At 48.1% G+C, this 27,381-nt stretch overlaps 1 protein-coding gene across 5 annotated transcripts in view; it reads right to left on the bottom strand.

Annotated features, from left to right (window-relative positions):
* EPN2 (epsin 2) overlaps positions 1-27,381 on the bottom strand; it is an 84,301-nt gene that overhangs the window by 39,981 nt on the left and 16,939 nt on the right. For 2 of the 5 annotated variants that reach the window (XM_037163165.2, XM_037163170.2), the window contains exons 2-3: positions 3,843-4,605; positions 1,800-1,970 (exon numbers count right to left, since the gene is read on the bottom strand). In XM_037163165.2, coding sequence (XP_037019060.2) covers positions 1,800-1,970; positions 3,843-4,437 — 766 coding nt within the window. In that variant the 5' untranslated portion in view covers positions 4,438-4,605. Of the gene's footprint in view, positions 1-1,799; positions 1,971-3,842; positions 4,606-6,309; positions 6,375-7,116; positions 7,327-27,381 lie in introns of all 5 variants that reach the window. The other 3 variants (XM_053665681.1, XM_037163166.2, XM_037163169.2) reach the window with 3 other exon arrangements.

Raw genomic sequence — 27,381 nt, 5'->3', positions numbered from 1 at the left:
TTTCACGAGGCCATTCTGGATGGCTGGCATCCATCGGACATCTCCACTGCTGGATGTCAAGCCAGCGTGTTCAATGCAAACCCACCAATGTGCACATATTAAGCACTGACCTTGCGCTCAACACTTTGTTAGGTGACAAGAAAGAACAGAAAGGAGTCATGGGACACGGTCCTGCCCCTGACAGCCCCACCATGGAGAGAGTATGAAACATGGAGAGGAATGAACACACTAAACAGCTAAAGGATGAAACGTGATGCCATGTAACATTTGTCTGCCCAAAACTCACTTGAGGCACAAGAAATTCTCAAAAAACAAGCAAACAAAACTCATTTTTAGCCTTAATTTCTACCAGAGCTGAAGGAGAAGAGAAAGCCACATGGGCTGTATACCAGATGTGCAGGGAGGCCCCCAAGTGGGAGGAATGGCAGGGGCAAAGGTTCAGTGGTGGAGGAGAGGGTCTGGTGGAACAGGATGTCTGCTCCTAGCCACAGTGGGAGTGTAAGCCCTCAGCAGCCTGATTTTATACGCAAATGTCTCAGGAGGGCCAGGCTGCCAGCAGGAGAGCTGGAAGGCCAGGCAATTACAAAGTTAACCACTAAGACTCAAAGGGACCTTATCAGTTACTGAATGGATAGAGCCTGGGAAAAGCAAAGGGAAGGAGGGGCTCCTAGAGTTCCAGGGAGGACTGGGAGCTGCTGCGAATGGCCCCAAATATCTGGTGAGAGAAACAGACTTGTAACTGGGCACACTTGGCTACTCCTTGAAAACACACCTTGTTTTGATCTTTCACATTCTCTAGTGCAAAGCTGGCCTTCCTTACAAAATCCTGTATAACAGGGGAGGATGGGAGCACAAAGGAAATATCCCAGAGCAAAATAAACTGATCACGCAAATGCCCAAGTCAAACAAGCTGTAATATTAATGAGGCATGAATGAACAGTGCTGTCTCCAGAGCTGAATAAAGGCCGACCACACCTTCCTGGGAGCCACACAAAGGCTCTTTGTGGGCACCCCTTCCAACACCAGCTCTCTTCTCCGCAGCAGGGCCCCACCTGGGACCCAAGGTAGAATAGGTTGAGAGCGTTTTCTTATAGGCAATAGTGAAATCTGTTTTCAGTTTAACCTACAACAGTTGTAGACTCTGACCAGGATATATTATTAATTCATCAAAAGAGAAGCCCCATTTTTAACTACCCATTGAATTAGGTATCTTCAAACACTGTGACCCAGAACTGACAGTACAGCTAACTCTCTGTTCACCACGGTAATGGGAATTTCAGGAAGAACAGCAGTTGAAAGGCAAAAACAATCCCATTCTGCCCTCAGCAAGGCACGTATCACTGCATCAAGGACGATGCCTTCCAAAGACTATCCACCCAGGCCCTTGGGTTTGTCCAACATTGTGAGATGTAAACCACACCTTTCAGGCTCAACAAGCCAAGTGGTCTGGTCCTTCACTTCCTCCCAGGGTCTGGTAGACAGCAGAACCCCCTCCAAATTTTTCGAGGCACAGGGACACAAGAAAAGCACGGAAAACCACCCCATGCCTGACCCAAATAGCAGCTCCCCTATTAGCCTTCAGCAGAACTTCTACCAAGTAATGTGGGAGAGTGTGAGGGGAGTGAGACCAAGGCTTGCGCTCCTAGGACAGAGGAGGGAAGGGGCCCTGGGTGTGCCGAAGGCTGGGCCACAGGGCCCAGAGGATGCAGGGAGAGAGTTGGCTGTACTGACATGACAAGCACACCCCCAGCAAGCTGCCCAGCATTTCTAGGAATGAGAAAAGCAAACCGCTGTCCCACCTCGGGCTGCACAATCACAAGTGAGGCAGGGCTGGGACCAGTCACCATTTGGGTGGGAGGTCAGCCCCACGTGCGACAGGAAGGGGTGACGCTGGCTCAGTGGCTGCAGCTCCTCGCTCTGACCCAGTGGGGCCCCTGGGCGGTGCTGCGGGCACAGGGAGGCCTCGGGTGCTGTGGGGCAGGGACACACACACACACACATACAGAGAGAGACAGGCCGTTAGAGGGGGAGGGAGTGGCCCAGGCCCAACCGATGCTCTGAGAGGTGGTGAACAGCCTGCTGACCCACCACATTCTGACCCTGAACATGAAGCTCAAGCTCAAGGTCTGAGGGCACAGAAATGCCCAAGCTGGGACTGTGGCAGCAGCAGGCAGCCCAGTGCCAGGCTGAGCAACACTTAGGAGGACGCCCAACCCAGACACCCAGGGCTCCTGTACCCCACGCCTCTCCCCTTCACCTGAACATCCCACAAACTATTGAGGAAATAGAAAACTATTTCAGTTCCTCACTTTGTATCCTCTGGCTTCTTAAGAATAGTGACTACAAAAGGCAGGCAGAAAGAGGAGCAGCTCCCAGCGGCCACTGAGCACAACTACCAGCACTCCCCAAAGAGGCAGCCAAGGAGCCCGGAGACCATCTCAGCCCATAGGAGGTCTTTCTGGGGGTGGAAGGAGGCTTCCAGAGAGAAACAAACAACTTCGCTTCCTAAAAGGCCATCTTTATTTCTTATGTGCCCTGTCACTGAAGACGACCTCTGGAGACGAAGGGTGTATTTGTTTCCAGCATTTTCATGAAGGTCATGACTTTTGCTTAAGCAGAGTGCAAACTAAGTCAGGAAACAATGGGACAAGAGAATGCTAACCTCCCTAAGCTTGATAATAACTTATAGGTCCTAGAGGCACAAAGTGTGACTTCACTATGCCAATCTTCTATCTGACACATTTCTCAAAATGCTCCTGGTGACTATACAATGTGAAACTGAAACCGGCAAAAGCAGGAAATGTTGGTAAGTGTTCTGGTAACAGAACCACTGACTAAGCAAGGGTTGACAGGGCTTTGTCAAACTACAAACAACTTCCTTTAAAAAAACGTTTTCTTTTTTGCTGACGTAGGGTTAGTGATTCCAAAAAGAAAGGGTATGGGGACCTACACTTTTATTTTTACAGACAGAAGACACATGTTCGCATACCCTACTACCACCCTGCTCCCCCACAGACCACCAGGGCCCCCTATCTCAACACCACACTGTGAAGGCAGTGGGGCGCCATTCCTGGGAACACTATCAGGGAGCAAATGGAATGCGAATACTGCTCCAAGATTGGCTTCCATTGGGCCTGAACTCCACTTTCTCCACAAAACTCTGCTGAACAAGGGGCCTTGAGTAATCCAACAAGCAAAATGAAAAAACAGAGCAGCCCCAGCAGCACAGACCCAGCCACACAAACCAATCACCAGGAACTCGTTTCCCATGTGGGCAAAGGAGGCCTTGCCCACATGACCCCTGCAGAGGCACTGCCTCCTCCCTCTTCAAGTGGGACAGAGACAGACCATCTCCTATGGCGTGATGCTCAAGCAGACAAAACACGAGCCAGTCAGGAGGCCTGTAGCCTAGTCATTAGAAAAACACTGATATGAGATTAAAGAAACAAGATTATCTGGAAAAAGTGTTTGTCTTCCCCTAGTTACCAAACCCAGTCAAATCCCCACTGGATGTTCGCGAGCAAATCGCTTTCCTCCAGCCCCTCCCTGAGGAGGAAACGGAGAGGTTCGCCTCCACACCAGTCTTCTACCCACAGGCCAGGCCTGCCTAGATTAGTATAGAGTCGACTCAGAGCAGCAGAGGGTCTTGAGATACCCAAGCCAAAGCAGCCAAGGGGCTGAAAGTCCCTTTGCAACAGGTCAAGAGCACTGTTGTCTGGGCTCCCAGAAGCTAAGACGAAGGGCAGACGTGCCATCTCGCTCCACCCAAGAGCACCCACCCACCTGCTGCATCTGCAGCCGGCACGCGCTAGCAAAGGGTGACGAGCACTTCCCCTACTCACAGCCATGATAGGAGGCCGGTGATCCCCCGGCCTTGCCATACTCCTGCTCTGAGTAGGTGGTAGAGAGGTTGGGCTGGCTGGAGCCTCGACCGAAGGTGATCTGGTTGCTGCCCATGCCGGTGGCAACCTGGGCCATGCGCTCTTTGGTTTTGAGGGCCTGGACCCTCTCAGCCTTCAGCCGCTCCTCATCCTTGAGGAGGGCCACCAGCTGCTTTGACTTCTCACGCACATTGATGCCCTGGTCCTTGCCATCACGGTCAACATACTGGAAGTCTTTCAGGGTCTGGACAGCAAAGATGTTCTCTCGGCACTGTTGGGCCACCCGCTCAGAGCCCGTCTTGATGAGGTAGTCCAGCAGTGTCAGTGCCTTATACACATGCCGCCAATTCTTGCCATGGTCATTGAGCCGCTTCCACACCATGCTCATGATCTCTGAGAAGGCTACCACGTTGTAGGTCAGGTCCGCGATCTCGGTCATCAGAGAGCTGGATGGGCCCCATGGGTCATTGGAGGTGGCTTCTCGTACTTTTATTTCAGCTTCTGAGTAATTGTTTACAATGTTTTTCATCTGCCGTCTGATAGACGAAGTTGTCATCTTTCTTTCTTTGTTACAAATGTAAAGCCCTTCAAAAAGAGAGACTTTCCTGTCCTGGGCAAGTTTGTACCCTGCAAAGGTTCAGTCTCTGTAACAGATCTGGAGCAAGATTCCTGACAGTCATTTCCTCTGCTGGAGATGCAGGTCTGAGAAGTTGGAAGCCATGACCTAGAGAGAGAAAGAGAAACACTCACTGGGCCATGAGCACCTCTGAGCCATTTCTGGGAGTGGCAGGCCCTGCGGTAGGAAAGTGCCGTCACTGCACTTACTCTAGCCTTCCTAGGATGAAAGAGATTCCATCTTTCTTTTAAAATTAAGGTCAATATTACAGGTTAATATTGAATAAAATTTAAACTGAAGTTTAAGTCTTTGGAAGAAAAGAAGTAAATATGATGATTTTCTATTTTTGTTCTACTTTCAAAATTCTTCTATTGAAAATGGCTCTTTTATGGGTTCTATTTTCACTGCATGGCTAAAGCCAACTACAGAAGGATCGGTGTCAGGAGAGGCTGGGCCTGACAGGTTTTAAATTACCTCTGGGATTAGAAAGCCCCTAGTTGCATCTGCTCAACTATTTGCCTGTGGCCCACCATGTCAGCTGCCCCCAGACTTCTCTGAGAGCAGCACTTTTCTCCTGACTTTTTATGAAGGTCCCCAAGTGCTTGTCTAGAGCATAGCTGAGGCCTCCCACAGGGTTTTCAGAAGTCTGGAAACCCTTTCAGGCATCTGGCCTGAGCTGTATAATACATCTTGGAAGTTATCTGGTTCTAGCCCAATCCTTTCATTTCCAGAAGAGAAAACTGTGGCTCTGAATTATGCATTAACTGGTGCACCCAGCCCAAGGTCACAAATACAGCTATCCCCTCTTCGGGAAAGAAGCATTTACTGAGCTACAGTGAGACCCTCATCTCTGACAGTGGGCTCTGGTCCACAAGTTTGGTGACCCCCATTAGTCTTTTCTTTTAGTTAAAAGAAATTTATTCATTTTTACAGAGAGGGAAGGGGAGGGGAGGGAGAAAGAGAGAAAGAAACATCAATGTGTCTGAGAAACATTGATTGGTTGCCTATCACAAGCTCCCAACCAGAGACTGGCTCATAACCCAGGCATGTGCCCTGACCGGGAATCAAACCGGTGACCTTTCAGTTCACAGGATGATGCCCAACCCACTGAGCCACACTGGTCAGGGCCCCCATTAGTCTTGCTCATTAGTGAGCACCCAGAACCTAGCACTGTGCCTGACATGACATAAACCTGTTTCAATCAGCTTCTCTTCATGAAACAGATAGAAAACAATGTCCCTTCCCTCAGGATGGCCACTGTCTGGCAGGGGATGGAGTACAGGGGATCTGGGGATACAAAGCCAGAGCAACCAACGCAGCTGGATGTTGGGGCTGCGAAGGCAGGCTTGGACAGGACTTTTGCCAGAAATAACCCTCAGTGTGGTCTTCCAAGCTGAAGACAGTTGAGATGAAAGGGAAGTAGTGACATAGGTTGCTCCTCATTTATAAAGTGAGGAAAAGGCCCAGAAGACTCTAGAGACTTCCAAAGAAGGTGCACACAGCAGGGGTCTGGACACAAAGCCCTTCCTGCCCCAATACCCCATCCCCCACCACCTGTGCTCCTTGGGTTAGGCCGTCTCATTCATGCTCAGGAAACCTTCTGGGCAAAACATTCTTCTTCCCCTGGCACAGATGAGGAAGCTGAGGCCCGGAGCGGACCAGTGCCACCTGACTGGGCCCTCCTCCCTCCTCCTGCAGCAGCCCTTCTCTCGGTCAAGGCGTTGTGTTACTTCTGCCAGAGAAACAGTGACTAGCCCCCACCTTTCTCAAGCACCTCAGACAGACAATGGGCACACTGAAAGAATAGGTCACCTGAAAGATGTTGGGAGCAGGAAAGCCACAGGAAATGCCATCAGTGATCACTCCTCACACGCAGCCTACGAACAGTAAAGACGGCCTGTAACAGTTCATCCAAGTGACAGTCAATACATCTGCTCTGGCCACACTCCAAGGTGACAAAAATTCTGCCTCCAAGAACAGGGCTTCACCTGAAGGCAGGTGTACTCTTCCTCTCCATTACCTGGTCAGGTCTCATAAACCCTATAAAACTTGTCAAAGGACCAGGAATAAAAACTCTCACAGTGATCTGTACACTTGATTTTAATTAGGTTTTTCATTCACAGCAACATTCCCTGTTGGCAGAAGTGGGATGGGCCTTGAAAAGGAAAAAAAAGAACACTTCGGTTTTTAATGAGTGCCTCCTGGATGAAAGCGTAAACACTTGCCAACATCAGTAGTAGCATTTGGATGTGCTTCATGCTCAAGACCCCTGGGCACTTCTGCTCATTATTCCATCTGGTGCCCTGTAGGTAAGACTGTCCCACTTCTTGAGGGGCAGCAGGTGGAGCTGGGATCTACCCCTGAAGAGACCCCTGAGCCACCTTCCTCCAGGAAAGAAAACAGCTTCAACTAAGCATGAGAGTAAACAGTCCTAGGAAAAAGGTCCCAAATGGTTGAAAATATAATTTAAAAAAGTGATTTCCCAAGGGAGAAAGGATGCCGTGGGCTATCTTGCCCCCTCCCTAGTCCTGCGCCCCTTGGAGGCGGACCTGACAATTGAACGTGGTGTCCTCCCCAGGGGACGAGGAAGAGGCTATGAGACCCCACCAGGGCACCCACCGGGCCTCCCAGGCCTTTGGCAGCACAGGAAAGGCTGCAACTCCTGTGAGCAAGGTCCAGGGTGTTGCTACCGACACAGGCACAGGTCAGGAAAGAGCATCACACAGCCATCACACAGCCGAGACACAGGGCTGCAGCCAAGGCGGGTGCTGCCTCCAACAGACTCAGCCTGCAAAGACATCTGCTAGCAGTCTCTCGGAACTGGTTAGGCTTTAAGAAAAGGGAAAATGCTAATATAATATTTGTTATATCAAGGATAAAATATAAAGTCTATACAAGATGAATGGTTGCCTGCCATTTTCTTAAACCTATAAGCAAGAGCCACTTTCAGGAACAACGAATGGTGGGAAGGCTGACGTCTGGAGATAAGAAACTCCTGATCAGAGAAAGCACACTGATGGCACCTTTGGGAAGCTATTTTCAAGGCCACATGGGTCACAGGCTCACCCAAGACTTTGCCAATCAAACTTCCAATTCCACCGTGGGAGACCTGGTGCCGCATGAGCAGGCTACAGGACCACCATGTCCCCCAGCCTGCATCCCCGCTCTCCTAGGCTGCTGCAGAGGCAGAAGTGTACCTCAGTGGCTGGTCCGTGTCCGCCTCAGAGCTTGGTCTTTGCATTTTAAAACACCTCCCCCTCAACCTCAGGCTGGGTAATAAATAAATATCTCCCCTTCCCAAAATCACCAGCCAGGTATACCCTCCCAAAAGCCAGCCCCGAATACACAGCATCCCAAGTACACATACTGTGTTATTTCCAGAATCTGAGTTTTGTTTTGTTTTCACTCTCTTGAATAGTTAGCACGCTCTACTTTCTGAACTTGCCTTCTCAATTTGCCATTTTTCTTCTCTCCAGCTTGCGGAGCCTGAACTAATACACATGGAAAAGCAACTAAAACAGGATAATTGGCACCTTCTGGGCTCTTCACTCAAGCCTGGGGAAACACAGCCGGTTCAGAAACATCCAGTCACTGACTAAGGACCTTCGGGATAGAGATGGGGAGGACAGCAGATAGGGGGACATAGTCAAAACAAGAAAAAAAAACTGTTAAAGTATAGGCTAAAAGAAAAAAAAGTGGAAGGACTAATTTCATAAATTGTACTGACAACTAAAGGAATACCATTAGAACATCAGTAACTAGAAATGCCTTTAGAAATACGTCTTTTCTTAATTTTTAAAAATATGTTTTTTGATTTTAGGGGTGGGGAAAGAAGGAGGGAGGGAGGGGGAAAGACAGAAAAAGACAGAGAGGAACGTCAACTAGTTGCCTCCCATACACGACCTGTCCAAGGACTAACCCACAGCCTAGGCAAGTCCTCACTGGGCATCGAACCTGCAATATTTCAGTGTGAGGGACAATGCTCCAACCAACTGAGCCACACTAGCCAGAGCTAGAAACAGACTTCTATCATCAGGTATTAATTAGAATTATTTTACCATAAGTGGTGAGTGAAGCAAGAAAATTTATATAATTCTGTTCCAACTTTAAATTTTTCAATGGAGACAGCAACATGACTTCAAGCTAGGACTTACTATTCAAGGCGAATAAATATCCGGCACCTGCCAAGGGAGCTGCAACAGGAACCAGAAGACGTCCACTAATTCCCACGGATAAGATGACGAGGGGCTCCCAACTAGTCATAACTCCACAACCCCACCCCACTCCAGCCCTAGTCCAGAAAAGCCTGTTTTGAAAAGTACTGATTAATCCTTTTTTTAAAATTAAGAATCAAAGTTTCTGAAACACATGAGATAACACTGGTTACCACAATGAGTTGATAAAACCCCACCAGCAGCACAGAAACAGAACACACCGGCGGCCTGGGGAGTCCCGCAGTGGGCAGTGCGTGGCCTGCGAGGCCTCCCGACAGCCCTGGGGGCCTCTGGAGATGCCGCAGACGATTCAGTGCGGAGGGGCGTTCACTTTTCTACGTCAGTCCCCAGTGCTAGTGAAGGTTCTTTAAGCCAAAGAATACTTCCTGGAAGTGGAATCTTCTGCCTGGGCACCATTCCTATCCTCTCGTCCTGGAAAGAGCCTTGGTCTCCGGGGGGAGTGGCCAGGAGCAGACCTGGCCCATGCCCAGTCAGCGCACCATGGGCCCCAGAGTGGCTAGATCAGGGGCTGCTGGACAATCCAGACTGGACCACCTGAAGACATCTCTGAATGGGCCCTGAAACTGGGAAACCAGAAGGGTGGCTAAGCTGCTAGAAGCCACCACAGGGCCAGGGTTTACCTAAGTCTAAAGCTGACACAGAAGCAAGCAAGGAGTCAAGAAAAGGAGAAGGAGAAAGACAGACCATCCTCTGAGCCTCAGGGTCCATCTGTGCCTGAAACCACTTACCCCGTGGACTTTCCCAGCTGCACAGGCCAACAAAGTCACTGTGACTAACAGCAACATGTGATTGTGTCATCTGCCACTATGAGCTCTGTGCACTGGGCCCCTGGGAGGAGGGAAGCCACACAACCAAACGCATGGAGCACTGGCGGGCCGCGCCAGGGCCTCCAACAGGCCTGCCGCTAGCGGAAGTGCAGGGACAACAAGGGGCCCTCCTCAGACACGGGAAGCCCTGGCCCCAGGCTGGAGGAGGCCGGTTCCACCTGGGAGGTTAATCGCTCCTCCAAGTGCAGGCACCCGGTCGAAGCTTGGGATTGTTGTTGTTGAAAGTGGTTTGTGATGGTGGACCATCAAATACAGCTGAATAACCACATCTGCAGGGTCAAGCTGGGAAAGAAAAATTCTGGCATATTTGAAAATATGAGAATTCAAAAGATAGTGGAGCCTGAAAATAGACTAAAAAAATAGCAAACATAAGAAAACTAAACAAACAGACCAAAAATTCCAAGGCTAGAGGAAGGCCCCTGGAGATAAGAAGAATTTCATAAAAAAATGTGCTCCAAGGGCTTGCAGAGCTGGTTGGGGAAATTCCTTCCGAAGCTGGAATACCCATTATGGGAGGAAGAAGAGGCTCTCGTGGTTTGGAGCAGCACAGGTGGGTCCCTGGGCAAAGCCCTTGGGGCTCCCTACCACTGTGCTCCTGCGACCGCGAGGCCCATGGCCGATTGTGTGTTGCAGAGATGCTCACCCTATCTGACAGGAGATTCTGGCAGTGGCTTTTCAGGGGTCTGGGGTTGAGACCAGCCATGAAGGAACAGCAATAATTGTGTCGCCCTTCCCCCAAACCTAGCAGTCCCAAGTCGCTCATCATCAGCCGCGCCTGCCGATCCACTCATCCTCAGCAAGCATCACTGAGTGAGCTGAAGGCCAACTCCTTGGCCCAGAGAGCAGTTCAAACTGCTGGTGTGTGACAGCCTCCTGTGACTTCAACATGCTCTTCACTCTTCTCGTTACAGATGCCAGGTACAGCTGAAGAGGAGGGCACAGACACCCTTCCTGTAGCATGGCCTCCACAGCCCACAGGCCACATATGCCATAGTCTCCTGCGGACACCATTCACAACTCCAGACACACAGTAACTGGGGGTAATGCTTAGGAGAGGCAACACTCTTGCCCAGCACTCAGGGTGGTTGGTAGGCTTACTGAGGCAAGTGCCACGTGTCACTCTATGACATATATCAACATTAAGCTTGTGAAGTGCTTTACAAACCTTGATTGGCTGGTTTTACTCTTCCTGTACACACAGTCCATGAGTGAGGAAACATCTCCATCTTCCCATTTGGAAAAGGGGGACCAAGATCATTACAAGGAGGCTGAGCCACAGCTCACAGGACCACACTGAGCTGGCCCTCCAGAAGACTGCGGCCCACTTAGGACAATATGGATAGCTGCCACATTCTTTCTCCACAGTAATCATTTCAGCCTAAAAAGAAAGGTCTATGATGACTCTATATCAGCCTGCTAGCAATAACTTAGAGCTTATAGCTACTATTCATGCAAGCGAGGGAAGTAAAAAGGAAAGAAAAAAATCCTTTGTTTTATACACACCAGAAAAACAGTGAGGGTCTGCCAAAAAAAAAAAAAAAGTCTTCTTCACTAACTGAATGTGGGCATCTAAATTCCAATGACTTCTTGTTGGGTAGAGAATCAAATTTAATATCACTATCCAAAATGTGGGCTTAAAAAAACTGCACACACATTTAAAGAATTTCAAGGAAAACAAACATTTTAGAGTTGACTTGTAGATAACAAAGAAAGTAAATTGTCCCTGCACCCCCTTCTCAGGCAGAAGAGCCCTGAGGGTGTGCCAATCAACCTGCAGGCCGATGGAGCTGTAGAGGGCTGACTGGGCAGCACCCTGTGCTGGACAATGCCACCCTTGACAAAAGGCAGGACATCTTCCTACAAAGAGCCACCTGGGTGGCTTCCTTCAGGATCTGACGGTCAGGGGAACAAGTACAGGAGAGCTCAGACTGGACTTTAGACGCCTCCCATGACTTCACCTGTTCTTAATTTTTCTAAAAGCAGAAATCAACGACTAAAATCACACATAATCAAATTCAATTTTCTTCATCAACATGCTCCAATCATTTAGTTTCTGGGAATAGCAGCCTATGGCTGCAGGCTACACAGGTACTGAAACACCGCCATTTTTAAAGGCCCTATGAAGCAAGCACTGGACTCAAGAGGCCAGGTTCTGACTGTTCCAGCTGCAGTGTGGTCATCGACTGCAGTCTCTGAGCCTCACTACCCCAGCCTAGGAAATGGGAGTGTGATGAGCTACACCTCCACCCACTGATGACTGGGCCAAAGGGGTGCATAATCATGGAGAGAGAATTCTTTAATGCTCCTTCACCTCTCCTCTACTCCTCCAAGCAGTTTTGCAAATGACAAATCAGGGACGGCATTCTTTAAAAACCACACCAAAAAGCAAACTGTGGTGTGACAGAGCACAGAAGAAAGGACACAAGAAATCAAGGGTCTAAGTCCAACACTGTGGCCACTCTGCAGCACGAACCCTGAATTCCCAAGACCCCCTTTCTGACAAATGGCTCACTTCCCTGCCACTTCCACGGTGTCATAGAGAGCCCAAGCTTCCCACCCAGCACCTGCCACAGATAGAGTTCCAACCACAAGTCCAGCAGTGGATGTTTCTCTTCCTGGGGGCTCTGCACCCAGCCAAAAGTTAGGGTTTCCCTTAGGCCTTTGTAAGCGTCCACAGCGGCCCTCAGAACCCTTTCCTCCTCCAAGAATGGCAGCCTGTATGTGAGCCTGGGGCCAGAGAGTCTCCATTTCTAATGCTGTGACTCGGCTACTGGAAATATCCACTTATGGCAGATGGCAATGCCCCCCAGAGACTGGGAACCATGGAACAGGGCATTTCATGGCTTGACCCACCCACCCTGCCCCACGAAGCAGGGCATAGCTATGGATTACGATTAGTACAATTTTCCAGATTGAGACATTTGAAAAAGATGCAGAGCTGCAAGGGAAAACCCAGAATTCCCATGTTCCGTGTTTACCTCAGACCTGGCTGGCTGCTGCGGTGGCTCTATGGGCCTGGCTGCCACCCTCTCTCCCACAGCGCCAGGGAAGGGGCCAGAGGTGAGAGGAGGGAGTGGTGCATCAGCAGCAACCTGACACTTTCCTCAAAAGGAGCTCAAGACACTTGTCATAAGAAACCCTGCAGATAAGGAACAGGTATTTCCACACTGTGAATATAAATCCAAAGCCATGAGAAAAATGAGTCATGCACTGGCTGGTGTAGCTCAGTGGATTTGAGTGCAGGCCTGCGAACCAAACCACCACGGTTCAATTTCCAGTCAGGGCACATGCCTGGGTTGCAGGCCAGTTCCCAGCAGAGGATGCACGAGAGGCAACCATACATTGATATTTCTCTCCCTCTCTCCTTCCCCTCTAAAGATAAATAAATAAAATCTTTAAAAAATAATTAAGAGGACTTCCGCCAAGATGGAGGTATAGGTGGATGTGCCGTGCCTTCTCACACAACCAAGTTTAGGGACAACTAAATATTAGCATCAGAAAACACAACCAGAACACGGAAAATTGAACTTTTCGGAAGTCCGTTAACAACAAATTCTTCAGCCCGACCGGTAAGGGGCGAAACCGGCATCTCGTGAGGGGTTGCACAGGAGGACTCCAGTCGGAGGGACCCAGGCGCGGAATCCAGACGCGCGAATCCAGACGCACGGGTTCCAAACGCAGGATTGGACCTAGTGAGCGACCGAGCAACCCACCGGGTGAGCGACTGCTGAGGAGACAGTGGGGAGGCGGTGCTGCGTGTTGACTGCGGTTGCCTGTCTGCGGGCGAGCGGACAGGCGAGGGAGTGGGCGGTTGGACCCGGCCCCGCGGTCCCCGTGGCGTGGGGCAGTAGAGGGCGCTGCCATTTCCCCGCTCTGACCACGCCCCCACATACAGCGTCACAACCCAGCGACCTGGGAGTCCAAGGCGCCGCTTCTCACATTTAAAGGGCCAGAACAGACCAAAAATGTCACAGGAAGACCTCAAAGCCCCAGAGATAAATCTAAGCGACGAAGAAATAGCACAACTCTCAGACGCACAGTTTAAAACACTGGTCATCAGGATCCTCACAGATCTGGTGGATTATAGCCACAAATTAGAGAAACATATGAAGGCTAAACTAAGGGAAATGAATGGAATTCCACAGGAAACCCATAGAGATGAAAAGGAAACTGGGACTCAAATCAATGGAGTGGACCAGAAGAAAGCAAATAATGGCCAAACAGAAAAGAGTCAAGGAGCAAGAATTCAAAGAAATGAGGAGAGTCTTAGGAACCTCCAGGACATCTTTAAATGCTCCAATATCCGAATTATAGGGGTACCAGAAGGGAGAAAGACACAACCACCAGTGGAAAAATTATTTGAACAAATAATAAAAGAAAATTTCCCCAATCTGGCAAAGGAAATAGACTTCCAAGAAATCCAAGAAGCTCAGAGAGTACCAAAAAAGTTGGACTCAAGAAGAAACACACCAAGGCATATCATAATTACATTAGCCAAAATTAAAATGAAGGAGAGAATCCTAGAAGCAGCAAGAGCTAAGGGGACAATCACCTACAAAGGAGTCCCCATCAGACTGTCAGCAGATTTCTCAAAAGAGACCTTACAGGCAAGAAGGGGCTGGAAAGAAATATTCCAAGTCATGAAATCCAAAGACCTACAACCAAGATTGCTCTATCCAGCAAAACTTTCATTTAGAATGGAAGGACAGATAAGGTGCTTCTCAGATAAGATCAAATTCAAGGAGTTCATCATCACCAAGCCCTTATTATATGAAATGTTAAAGGGACTTATCTAAGAAAAAGAAGTTAAAGAAACATGAACAGTGAAAGAACAACAAGCTCACAGTTATTAACAACCACACCTAAAACGAAAGCAAACTAAAAGAACAGCTAGATCAGGAGTGGAAACATAGAAATGAAGATCTCAAGGAGGGTTAGCAACAGGGGAGTGGGAGGAGGAGATGGGGGAGAAGGTACAGAAAATAAGTAGCATAGACAGTAGATAGAAAATAGATGGGGGGGGGGGGGCAAGAATAGCATGGGAAATATAGAACCTAAAGGACTTGAGACACATGGACATAAACTAAAGGGGGGTAATGGTGGGGATGGGGGGGCAGGGTGGAGGGGAATGAAGGGGGGAATAGAACAACTGTAACAGCATAATCAATTTAAAAAAATAAATTAAAAAAAATAATAATTAAGAAAAATGAGCCATTTGCTCACCTCCGTCCCTAAACCAGCAGTTCTAGGAGGTCACAGCTGACCCTCCCACTGGCGGCTATGGAGGAACAAGGCAGATTTCCAGGGGCACCCAAGGGAGTTACTTCCGCAAGCTCCACATAATGATGGCTGATGCCCAGTGGTCCCCACCCACACACTGAGAAGCACAGGGTTGTGAGCCAGAGCCCCAGAGCCTAGAGGGCAGCCTCACCTGGCAGAAGGTCACAGGATAAGCCAATTACCCTAAATTTGGGCCCTTCTCCTGGGGAAGGACAAGACTTGAAGACTAATTGTGTATGTGTCCCCGAGGTGCCACACTCTATGTCCGGTCACTTCCCTTGTCACTATAGAACAATCCACTTACTGTCACTTCAAAGGAACCTGAACACCAAACTGGCTCCTGCCTCACGCTCCACCCACCCACTTCCTCCACCAGCCACCTTCCCTGTGACAGCCATTCATATGGCTCTTCCTTGTCATTCAGATCTCAGCTGACACATCGCCTCCTAGGAACTACCAGTCACTCTGTCAAATTGCCAGTCTCACTTCCTGGCAGGGCCCTCCTCTCTAGGGGACATTTTCTTGCTCGAGTTCCTGCGTGTTTGTTTACCTCCATGCCCCTCACACCCTCTCTACAGGCAGGGCCCTGCCCATCTTCACTGCTGACCCCAAGCGCCCAGAGCAGGGGCTGGCACTCGATAAGCATTTTCTAAGTGAATGAACACAGAGGAAAAAAAGAAAAGAAAAACAAATTATTTTTGACTGTGGATATAGCTAGTACCTATCTCCTTAGAGACCACTGGAGTGAACTCTGGAATCTCCTAGTCCCTGGCTGCCTTTTGGTCTGTCACCCGTTATAAACAGTTGCTGCACGCCCCTCCATGACTGTCCGCCTGAGGACAGGGGTTGTCTGGACCTGGAGTTCAGGAAACACTCTCCATGCAAACGAAGAGCCACCAGAGCCAGGGGACTGCACACGTGGGCAGCATGCGTCCTGCAGAGACCACCAGACACCCTGCCAGCCAGGGCTTGGGCACAGAGCCAGCCACCCGGGGGCAGTGGGCGAAGGTTAAAGTGGGTATTTCTTATTCTGACCACATAGGTCTACACCCTGCCTTTCAGTTGGCTGACCTGAGGAAAGTCAACGAGCTTTTCTGAGCCTCTACTTCTACACCTGCCAAATGGCAGTGACGACAGCTGCTGCTCAGGTTTGCTGTGAAGAGGGCCTGAGAGGGACCAGCAAGCAGCGAGTGTCCAAACATCTGCTTCTACTCCCCAGCACCCCGGCGGGTATGGTTAGAGAGAATGTTTCTCAGCATATCCCTAGGACAGCTCAGAGAGAACTTCCAAGGCAGGAGATGAAGTTCCTACAGGAGCGCTGCGTGAAAAGCATGCTGGGCGGAAGTCACCCCCCAGTTTGGCAGGTGTGCTGTCCAGGAAACTCTTTCCTGCTCCTACATACGAGCTGTTAAACATGGTCACCAGCACCAGCTCTTCTCCTTCATAGCAGGCATTTCCAAGAAGATGCTCAGACATGCTAATTCTTTGATACTAGTAATCATGACAGGATAGACCTAGAAGAGTAATATAAAATGGAAAAGGCTCATTACCTAGAAGCTAGCCCACACTAACTGAGCTCGGATGATATGCCAGGCATGTTCAAAGAACTTCACACAAGCCTACTGACTCTTTGTAACTGTCTTATAGGGAGTTGTTATCATCCTCCTCATTTTACAGAGGAGGAAGCTGAGGCACAGAGAGGTTAAGTAACTGGCCCAAGCTATACTGCCAGAACATGGTAGGACCAGGATTTGATCCCAGACCTCTGGCTTCCGGTCCCATCTTCTTAATTCCTACTTCTTATTCCATTTGGCTTTCGACAAATCCACTGCTCAAATACTTAGGAACAATGAATTTGTTCTTGCTGAATCTGTAGATCTTTAAAAAGGCCCTTCTTGTCTAAACATTTAAGAGGCCAGGGAGTGGCGGAGAAGCAACTGTCTTCCTAACCCCTCCGTGTTCAGCTAACCACGGAGGGGCCTTTCCCCAGCCAGTTCACCAGTCAGGTGAGCAGGGGCAGGGACGCTAGAGCTGTGCCGGCCTCAGGGCTCACTGTGTGCAGACACCCAGGCTTGAGAGAGGGGTAGTGCCATGCCAGGGTCAGACCCTGGCCACCTCGCTCCGTACTGAGAGGCCAATAAAAGGCAAAAGGCTCTAGTGTTCTTCAAAGCAAGCTTCCGCTTGAAATGTGTATGTTTTACAGACTGGAAATACAATGCAATCAGTCAGGGTAAAAGTCCGAAATATCATAGACACTCCAAAACTTTTTAAAAAATGTGTTCTTCAGAACTCACATGCTTAAGAAATGATGTCTCTCTGGCTATAACTGCCTGCTACTAAATCAGTCACATCAACTTTAACAACCCAAGAAGTCTGCATTCCTTTGAAATAGCTGTCATCTGAAATACCACTCAGGAAAAAAAAAACAACGAGCTTCAATGCTGAAAGGTAAACTTCCTTTTTTGGTACAGAATAAAAATAGTATTTCCCTCCTTCCTCTGCTGCTGGAGACACTCCCAGTGTTTTATTTACTCTGCAACACTGGCGACATTAGGAGGAAATGCTCCTTCTAACTCTTAAATGTCAGAATCTGGCCCAGAAAAAGGGAGAGCCAGCCCTAATGACTTCTTGCAGCTCCTGTTTTCTAAATTGTTATGTACTGTTGGGCACTCAGAAGAGAGTAAGTGCGAACTACATGCAAGGCACAAACAGGGCTGGCACATCCCTCTGACAAACAGGTCAGAAAGTGATGAGTGTCCATCAGCAAAGCCCAAGGGGGTGGGGGAGCAGTGAAGCTGTGGAGACAGGAGAACCATACAATGCAGGCGAGGGGAGAGTGGAGAGGTTTCAGGGAGCAATGAGAATCACGGGGACAGAGAAGAGACCAGAGGATATGCTGAGAAGCATATCCTCGTACTTTTGGGCGCTATGCTCAGCAGGGGTTGGCTGGGAGAACCACACCTTCTACTAATGATGCCAAGGAACAAATGGCACAGATGCCCTTGTAGAGGACGCTACATGGCACACCAACTCTACCTCCAGTCTCCAGACAGAATTGAAGCCACCACCCCCAACTCCCCACCAGCAACCCTTCTCTCCTCCAGGGATTCTCTGCTGGAGGCACTGCCACCTGGGCTTCTAGCGCCCTCTCACCTCTCCTTCCTTCCTCCTACAACCTCTGGGACTGCAGGCTTTCAGAGGACACAGGTCCCAACTGTCTCCAACTGCGGTCTGTTTTACAGAGCCTGGCGTGGTGCCTGGCACACATCTGCCACAGGAATAAATGACTCACAGGGCACTCGTCTGCCCCCACTTGCTAGCAACCCCCTCCCCATCTCTTTCTTTGTTCCTCTCCATTCCCTCTCCAAACTCCAAATCAAGGAGCCACAAATGCACTATGGAACATAAAACACGGCCTGCAGATACCATTGTGGTTTAGAAATAACAGCTTGATAGGGTAGAAAGACAGCTGCTCTCCCCAGGACTTGGTAGTCGCCTGGGTGAATCCCGTTCCCTCCTCTGGGAAATGGGCATGGCAGCCTGTGAGGCTCACAGGTGACAAACACAAAGGAGCTGGGTGAGCTGGTGGAACCTCTTCTACTACAGGGTCCCCATTTGCACCCAAGCTTCTGACAGGCCGGCTTCAGGCACTGCTGGTCACCCTCACTTCCTCCAAAAGAAAAGCAAAACTGCGAGCGAGCTGGGGGGGGGGGGGGCGGCAGGGAGATTTCTGAGTCCATTTCACACTGAATTTAACAGGCAGAAACAAAAAACAGTTCACATACCATAGATTTTTTCTTTAATTCTTAAAAGATTAGAATGCTGCCAAATATCAAAACACAAAAACCAAAAAGAAAGGGAAGTTGTTATTTTCCTTTTGGTTTTATCTCCAACAGCCAAATGCTTTTGTTCAAATAATGTTTACATTGCCATTGTCCTGCTTTGTTTAGAAAAATAATAAGACAGGGCTGCATTTCCAGCACTGACAGTGATGCATCTGCAGGTCTGCTCAGCGTCTCCAGTGCCCAGAAAAATCCCCAGTTTAGATATTCGCTGTGCCTAAGGCTGAGAAAGAACCACCGGTCTGCCTGGGAATGTTCACCGGCCACATCAACGCTGGCAACCTCCTCCTCAGCCACCGCGAAGAACCAGGCCATGAGAACATTATGCTTCACAAGGAAAACACTAACCGATGGCCCAGGAAAGGCCAGGCATGCTCACTCAGTGACCAGAGACGAGGCTGCTGCAGGTCACATTCACCAAAGTGACAACTATAATTTCTTCAGTGCCTACTATGGGCTACAATTCTGCAAGGGAGATATTCTACCTGTGAGAGGAGGGAGGATGAGTCACAGCCCAAGTCACAGAGCTGGAGTGTGGGGGGAGTCTGCACTCCTCTTTCTGAACCACAGTGCCTCCTGGGCAAACTCAGATGAGACCCGTCCTAAACCGATTTGACATTACTTCCATGGGGCTGCCAAAGTCCTCTCCAAAGTCATCATCCTTCTAAGCTGCTCTTTGAAAGCCTCAAGGCCTTTCCACCAACCAGCTTTCAAGGTCAAACCATTACTTGTAGATAATGTCCATCCTGGAATTCCCACCTTACTAATGAGCTAATGAATCCCTTCAGAATCAGTCTCTTGGATCCCAGGAATGTCTATTTCTCTTCTCTGTAGTAATTACTTCTACGAACCAAATACCTCCAGTTCACATCCTTCTGGACCTATGAAAAAATTGCATTTCTGGTCCCTCTGAGGTCAATTATGGCACTAGCCAGTAAAATGTGATAGAAGTGTGTGTGTTTGTCACCTCTTGTCAAACATTAAAAAAGCCAATGTGCAATTCTCCACATGTCCTTTTCAATGTGGTGGTGAAAATGGAAGCATCCTTTTGCACCCAAGAGGAAAGAAAACGTGGCTATACACAAATCTGTGCAGTGACATTCACAGTGGCATTACTTACAGTAGCCAGAATGGGGGCGTGACCTTGTCCACCCACAGGTGAGTGGGCAAATACAATGTGGCATGTCCATCCAATGGAAGATTATTCCACCTCAAAGAGGAATGAAGACTAGACAAATGCTGCCATGTGAAGGAACCTTGAAAATATGATGCTGAGTGAAAGAAGCCAGACATATAAAAGGCCACATATTATATGATTTCATTTCAAAGAAATGTCCAGAAGAGGTAATCCACGGGGACAGAAAGTGGATTAATAATTACGGATGCTGGAGGAAGAAGAGGAGGCTGGGGGAATGACTTTTTAATGGGTACAAGATTTCTTTTGGGGCTGATGAAGTATTCTAAAATAAGATTAGACTGCTGGGTGCACAGTTCTAAACATACTAAAACTACAGAGCTGAAATGTAGTGAATGGTACATAAACTGTGAATCAATAAAGCTATTAACAACCACCACCAAAAAGAGATAGTGCCTTCATCACCCTGGGTCCATGAACAACAAATGACTACACACGGGACCTGCAGCACAACCAAGAAATAAGCCTGTGTTGTGTGAGGCCACAGTGATATGAGGGACTGGTGGTTTCCACAGCAACACGTAGCCCATCCCGACACAAACACATCTACACTACTGCACGTTCATGCTGAAAACATGTCTGTAGCCAATTAACTTAAAGTCCTGGGAGAAACCAGAGTTGTTCTGTCCCAACAGTGACCAGACTCTGTCCCAAGGCCACAGTCTGAACCTTCAAACACAGGAAACTTGGGTTGGAGAGTTGGTGGTAGAGGAGACTTAAAGAACTGACTATATCGGAATAATTCCTAGCCTGAAAAAAAATTTAACAATTCATAACACAATGAACTAACCTTACAAAAAAGATGAACCATTCACAAAAACTGAGAAAAATAAGCAACGAATACCCCAAGTGAAGAACAAGCCAAATCCACACAACGTCTGCCCTAGCTGGTACAGCTCAGTTGATTGGGCACGGGCCTGAGAACCAAAGTGTTACCAATTCGATTCCCAGTTGGAGCACATGCCTGGGTTGCGGGTCAGGTCCCCGGTGGGGGACACACAAGGGGCAATCACACATTGATGTTTCTCTCCCTCTCTTTCTCCTTCCCTTCCCCTCTCTCTAAAAATAAATAAATACAATATGTTTTTTTAAAAAGTATAAACAGTCCTTAAACATATGACAACATGATCAGCTCACACTTCAGAAAAATGCAAATTAAAACTATATGAGCTACTCCTTCTACCCGTCAGGGTGACAAAAGTCCACGTTTGACTGCGCCTCTGGTTGCTGAGGCGATGGGGGGACAGGCACTCACGCCCCGTGGAGGGCAACTTGGCAAAACCCACCAAAGTTACAAACGTGTTTCCCAGTGACCCAGCGATGTCTCTGGGGGACGCTACCCTACAGATCCACCTGCACAAGCCAGACAGCACGGAGATAAGACTACTCCTTGCAGGTATGTTAGGAAACAGCATATTGGAAACATGCCCAGATGCCTTTGTATAGGGAATGGGATTTAAAACAAAAGGAACAACTTTTGTTCCTCCAAAATAAGGAAGGACTTCACAATACTAATAGCTGAAAGGGAGATTGTCAATGATCCTCCACATGCTGACATGGAAATTTCAAGACTACACTGGCAAGTAAAAAAACAAGGTGTTGATGTGTGCTGACTTTTATTTAACAAAAAGAAAAAATAAAATATAAATTTGTGTTTGCTTTATATGCATAAATAAACACTGGAAAGCTATTCAAACCACTAAAGAGTGTTAACTATTAGGGAGAAGGGGCATGGGGCAGATGAGATCAGAGGTGATGGGTAAGATTTCTCAAAGCATACTTTAATATCTTTTCATTTTAGAGCGATGTGAATGGACTGCATATTCAAAGAGCATTATTTGAAAACAAAGGCTCACGCTCATTTTAAAAAACACCAAAGTCACATAAAAGCCTCTGGCAAATGGGTCACTGACACCTGAGCAGTGAGGGCTGTGAGCAGCAGTGAGGGCCGTGAGCAGCACTGGCAGGGCGGTCAGCCTGCCTCTCCCTTTCCTTCCTCCTGCCAATCTGTGCCAGAGCCCTGCACCACATGCAGCCAGAAACCACTGGACTCTCCTGTGTCTGTCCCTTCCTGGCCTCTCAGAGCTTACACCTGGAAGGCTGTGAATGGGGTTCCCCAGCTGTCCACACACCCAGACAACCTGCTATCCAGCTGGTGTTGCTGTCTTGCTCCTGGTGCTTCTCTTCCCGGCACTGCCCACAGACTTGTGCCCAACTCCCCTACCCCCACCAACCAGTGCAGCCCTGTCTCCCCAATCTATCATCAGGGGCAGGGGCACAGCACGGGGGGATACCTATTAATCAGACATAACCTCGGCAGCAAAGAGCTCCTGTGACACAGCCCACAGGGAGCAAACGATACCTAAAGGGTACATACAGCCCAGCTGCATGCAAAGGGGCAGCCAAAGTGGGTGATCAGTAGGCAAAACATGTTCCAGCACCCAGCTTGGCTAGTGAAGAAAGCAGTGAGGAGTGAAGTCAGAAGAGAAGAAAACAGATCGAACAGGAATGGGCCCTGGATGCCAGTCACAGAGGACTTGGACTCTTGCTCCAGGCATGCAAAGGTGAGAGGAGTCGCGGTCTTAACGGCTGGCCCCTGAGAGCAGTGCCATCTGCCTCACTCCAAGAACATCTCAGTCTTTCACCCAGAAGCCAGCTTTCCCAACCAGCGGCCAGCCCAGCCAGCCTGGCCTCTATGAAACCGGGGCACAGGGCAAGTGTGAAAGTGTAAAGAGGAACAGCAAAAGCTGCAGATGAAAAGGAAAGGCTTCTGTTCTCAAAGAGGCAATATTCATTTGTCTGGAGATTTCCCTCCGAAGTCAATGCTCAGAAGAGGCCGACACAACAAGGCACTGTACTCATATTTAACAAAAACAGCAGCAAAACTATTTCCACCTCACCTACTAAAAGGAGAAAACTGGGGCTAATCAATTCCAAATTCTATTTCCATAAGATTCAAAAGGCAGTTTTGTGTTGTTTTGTTTTGTTTTGTTTTAAAAACCTCTTATTTCCGAGATCTTGATTCAGAGCTGATGTATTAAAGAATGAGGTTTTTTTTTCTTTTAATGAAGATATTTGTTTCCCTTTTTAAGTTTTAAAGTGCTATTTTCTTCCAGATGGAAAAAAAAAACCCTTCATAGTGGCCTTTAAATTTTTTTCTATTTTTTAAATCCTCACTGAAGGGCATTTTCTTCATTGCTTTTAGAGAGAAAGGGAGAGAGAAACATTGATGTGAGAGAGAAACACAGATCAGTTGCCTCCTGTGTGCAACCTGGACCAAGGATGGAACCCACAAGCCAGGTATGTGTCCTGACCAGGAACTGAACCCTCAACTTTTCAGTAACTGGACAATACTCCAACCAAATGAGCTGCAATGCACCAGCCAAGGCTGGCCTTTAAATTTCTTTTGAAAGGATTTCTTAAATATCTACCAGTTGGTAGTGAACTGTGACACACAAGTACAAATCTCATTTGACAAGTCTAGGCCCCACACTAAACACTGCACACGGCAGGACCACTGTCCCCCAGACTGTGTGGTCTTTGGGAAGGCAGTCATCTTTTTACCAGAGTTGACTCTGGGACCAGTTAATGGGGCCTAACACCAATGGGTGGAAGGTCAGGGACCTTCTCCAAGCCTGAGAAACCATCCACAGGGAGGCATAAACAACCCCTCTGACTATGCATGTGCAGCACCAATGCCAAGGCCCCAGAAGGAAATTTCTAGACATTAGCATGTCATGGATGTGGACCCTGAAAAAGAAAACACCTACTAAGAAGGGCACCTGGTTGCTAACTGGGCTCAAATTTAAAAATCCAGTGTAGCAGCCATTTCTACACAGGGCCTCTCAAGCAAACTGCACTTCAGGGAGAAGCCTGCACTACCTGCCTGTCTGCTTGGAGTCCCTGCCATCTGAGCAGCCCTTCTAAAGGAGTTCCTGGAATCCTATTTCAACCAATAGGACGGAGACTTTCTCTGTCCAACTGGAGCTGCACAACCACATCCCTATCACCATCTTCACAAACCAGTCAAGGCAGTTCCCATGCTAACCAATTAGGAAAGTGTCTTTTGGACCAGTGAAACTGTGGAGATTTGGAGTCCTCATTTGCATGAGGACAGACCAATCAGGTACCAGGATGGGGACTGCTGCCTATAGAAGCCAGCTTTCCTCTGGTTCTGAAAGTGTGCTTTCCCTTTCTACCAAAGGCTGATGACTATTTCCCCAGCTAAGCTGAAACACTGAAGCTATCTTGCCAGAGCAGAGCATAGCAGAGTAAAGCACAGCTGTCTAGCCAGAAAGGGGCTGGGCCCCAGGGCTACCTCATAGCCCTACTGTTTTTGTAGCCCTGCTATGTCACACTTGAGCTATTTGCACCAAATCAAGTTTCCTTCTTTGCTGCATTCCAAACTAGGGATTCCCACTGGCGTAGAATTGGCTCAATAACCACAGGTTGACATGAGTCACCCTGAAATGACCAGGTTCACTTACAACCTGGACCAGCTCTCTGGGTCGAATCAGAGTGAGCTAGTGAGCCTCAGGCAAACACATTTCCTGAGGCACTGGCCCCTTCTTCCTGAAGACTCCTGAAAGGAGAGTTGATAAACTCCCTTTACCAACTTCTCAGCAAGCCAAACCAACCCAACCCAACCTAACTTCACCAGATGGAAAAAACATCCATTCGGAAAACACAGAACACTTGCCAGCTCGAATGCTGCTTTTACCTCACAATAGGTTTTAAAGACACAAAACCAAAGCATTTGGGCACAAGGAAGGCCTTGGATATCACTTATTCGTCATTCTCTCTGACTTTTTATCACAAGTGGGGAAACTGAAGCCCAGAGAACATTAAGTGGCTTTGCCCAAGGAACTAGTGTACCCCCCTCTGAAAGTCTCTGAAGTGCGTGCAGTGCTTCCATCATCCAGTCCTGAAACTGTCCTCCACACCAGACCATTTCACCTCCGCGCTCCTGCCTGGGCACCAGCACTGTAGCCTCCGGCTGGCGAGTGAATAGACCCCATGGACCCAGCCAGGCCTCTCCCCCAGCGGAACTCCCTGCTGGCCTCCAGGAGCCTCTGGAAGCTACAAGCCCCCACCACATACAGCAAGACAGTAGGGAACGAATCGCAGGAAGCAGCTGACCTCTTCCCAACACAGCCAGCCATTCAAGGGAAAGCCTGGCGCCACCCCAGGACGGCCTCGCAGGCCATGTGGACCCCTGGGCACTGAGAAGACAACGGAAGGAACTTCCTAAATTTCCTTCGATGGCCATTAAAACAGGTGCCCTGAACATTCTCCACGAGACAGTTCAAAAAAAGAAAATCAGCCTGGAAAGACTATGTTGCACATAATTTGTTTTGGTAGAGCTGCCTTAACATAGTGTTTGAAAACTACGGATAATCAGACAGTGAAGAAAAAAAAGTTAAGGTTTCCGTTCAAAGGCAAAAGAACTAAATGAAAACAATCTGGTTTTCTTTTGGGGTGGGTGTGGTGGGGAATAATGGGTCTGGTTTTGTTTCTTTAAAGAAACCTTTGTTACTTTTTCTTCAAACGTTAAAATCTCACCGACACTTGCAGTCAGGTTACACAGTGATTTCTTGTGCTACTTGCCATTTTTTTCTGCCAATAAAATATATGCTTTTAAATCAAGAAAAAAATGTTTTCTTTCATAACTTCCTATTTTCTCTTTAGAGCTGGGATAGTGCTTTTTTAATTTTTATTTGTTTAATCCTCATCAGAGGACATGCTTATTGATTTTAGAGAGCAAGGGAGAGAAACACTGATATGAGAAAGAGACATCAATCAGTTCCCTCTCATACATGCCCCTGCCAGGGGCCAAATCCGCAACATGGGCATGTGCCCTAACTGGGAATCAAACCCGTGACCTTCCGGTTTACAGGACAATGCTCCAACCAAGGCACATTGGCCAGGGCAGGGATAGTGCTTTTTTAAGTGCAGGAGATATAAGATTAGTTGCAAAGATCATGTTTTAAATTTTCAGCCTTGACTGGTATGGTTCGGTGGATTAAGCTCCAGCCTGTGAACCAAACAGCTGCAGGTTTGATTCCTGGTCAGGGCACATGCCTGGGTTGTGGGCCAGGTCCTACACTGGGGCACATGGGAGAGGCAGACAACTAATGTTTCTCTCACACATCGATGTTTCTCTCCCTCTCTCTCTTCCTCCCTTCCCCTCTCTCTGAAAATAAATAAATAAAATCTCTTTTAAAACTTTTATACACTGGATCTTCTCTATAATTACATTCCATAGCAAATACTGTTAAGCATAAATTAGGTCCCAAATATGGGACTTGAGTCCTAAAATGCCCAGAAAACCTTACTGCAAAGCTGCACTCCCAACGAGGCAGGCCCAAGACCTTCAGAACACAGCCTCCAGTTGCTCCTTCCCACCCAGCCTTGGGTTCAGGCTCCTGTGGCTCCAGCCAAGAAGAAGAGTCACTCCGAGCTTTCCCATTGTGTCCACCTTCAAGAAAACCACCAAAGCTACAGAATCCTTTTTATTCAGCCTCTCTGTACCAGGCTCCCTTTTTTTTTTTTTTTAATCTATTTATCACTGTCTTATTGCTAAAAAGATGTGAAATGGCCTAACGTAGCAGTTCTCAACCAGAGACACATGCCTGAACCTCTGGGGAGTTTGGAAACATGCCCCATCCCAGAACAATTAAGACATAAGGTGGTGGCAACCGAGCACTGGCATATTCAAAAAAGAATCTCCCCAGGTGATTCTGATTAAAGTAAAGCAGACAAGTTGAGAATCACTCACTTACAGAAATCCACTCAATTTCTATGTAATGAAAAAACACAATCAACAGTGAAACAGAAGGGGGGAGTGAAGCCAGAAAACAAGGTTACAATCCAAAGTGCAGGCTACACTAGAGTGAAGGCAAACTACTGGCTCTGAGCTGAGTTTCCTGGTGGCGCATGCAAAGAGCACTCACTGTCTAAAACAGAGATTTTCAACCTTCTGCATCTCATGGCACAGATAAACTAATTACTAAAATTCTGTGGCACACCAAAAAATATATATTTTTGGTGCCCCAACAACAAAAAACAGGCACAATTTTGAGTCATTCACATGGGACAGCTAGTTGTGTTGGCTGTTGTTATTTTTGTATTTGACAATCTAAGGGAAGAGGTCAGTGCCCCTGACTATATATAGTCAGGTAATGCATGTTTTACCAATTTTTTGTTTTTTAATATATTTATTGATTATGCCATTACAGTTGTTCTATTCCCCCCCTTCATTCCCCTCCACCCTGCACACCCCCACCCCCACCATTCCCCCCCTTTAGTTTATGACCACGTGTCTCAAGTTCTTTAGATTCTATATTTCCCATACTATTCTTGCCCTCCCCCTATCTATTTTCTACCTACTGTCTATGCTACTCATTTTCTGTACCTTCTCCCCCCTTCTCCTTCTCCCACTCCCCTGTTGCTAACCCTCCATTTGATCTTCATTTCTATGGTTCTGCTCCTGATCTAGCTGTCCT

Source organism: Artibeus jamaicensis, unplaced genomic scaffold (assembly GCF_021234435.1).
Source record: "Artibeus jamaicensis isolate MK-2021 breed Jamaican fruit bat unplaced genomic scaffold, CSHL_Jam_final contig_419, whole genome shotgun sequence".
Taxonomy (NCBI): Eukaryota; Metazoa; Chordata; class Mammalia; order Chiroptera; family Phyllostomidae; genus Artibeus; species Artibeus jamaicensis.
The sequence above is the reverse complement of the archived record's forward strand: the minus strand, read 5'-3'. Positions and strand labels throughout refer to the sequence as shown.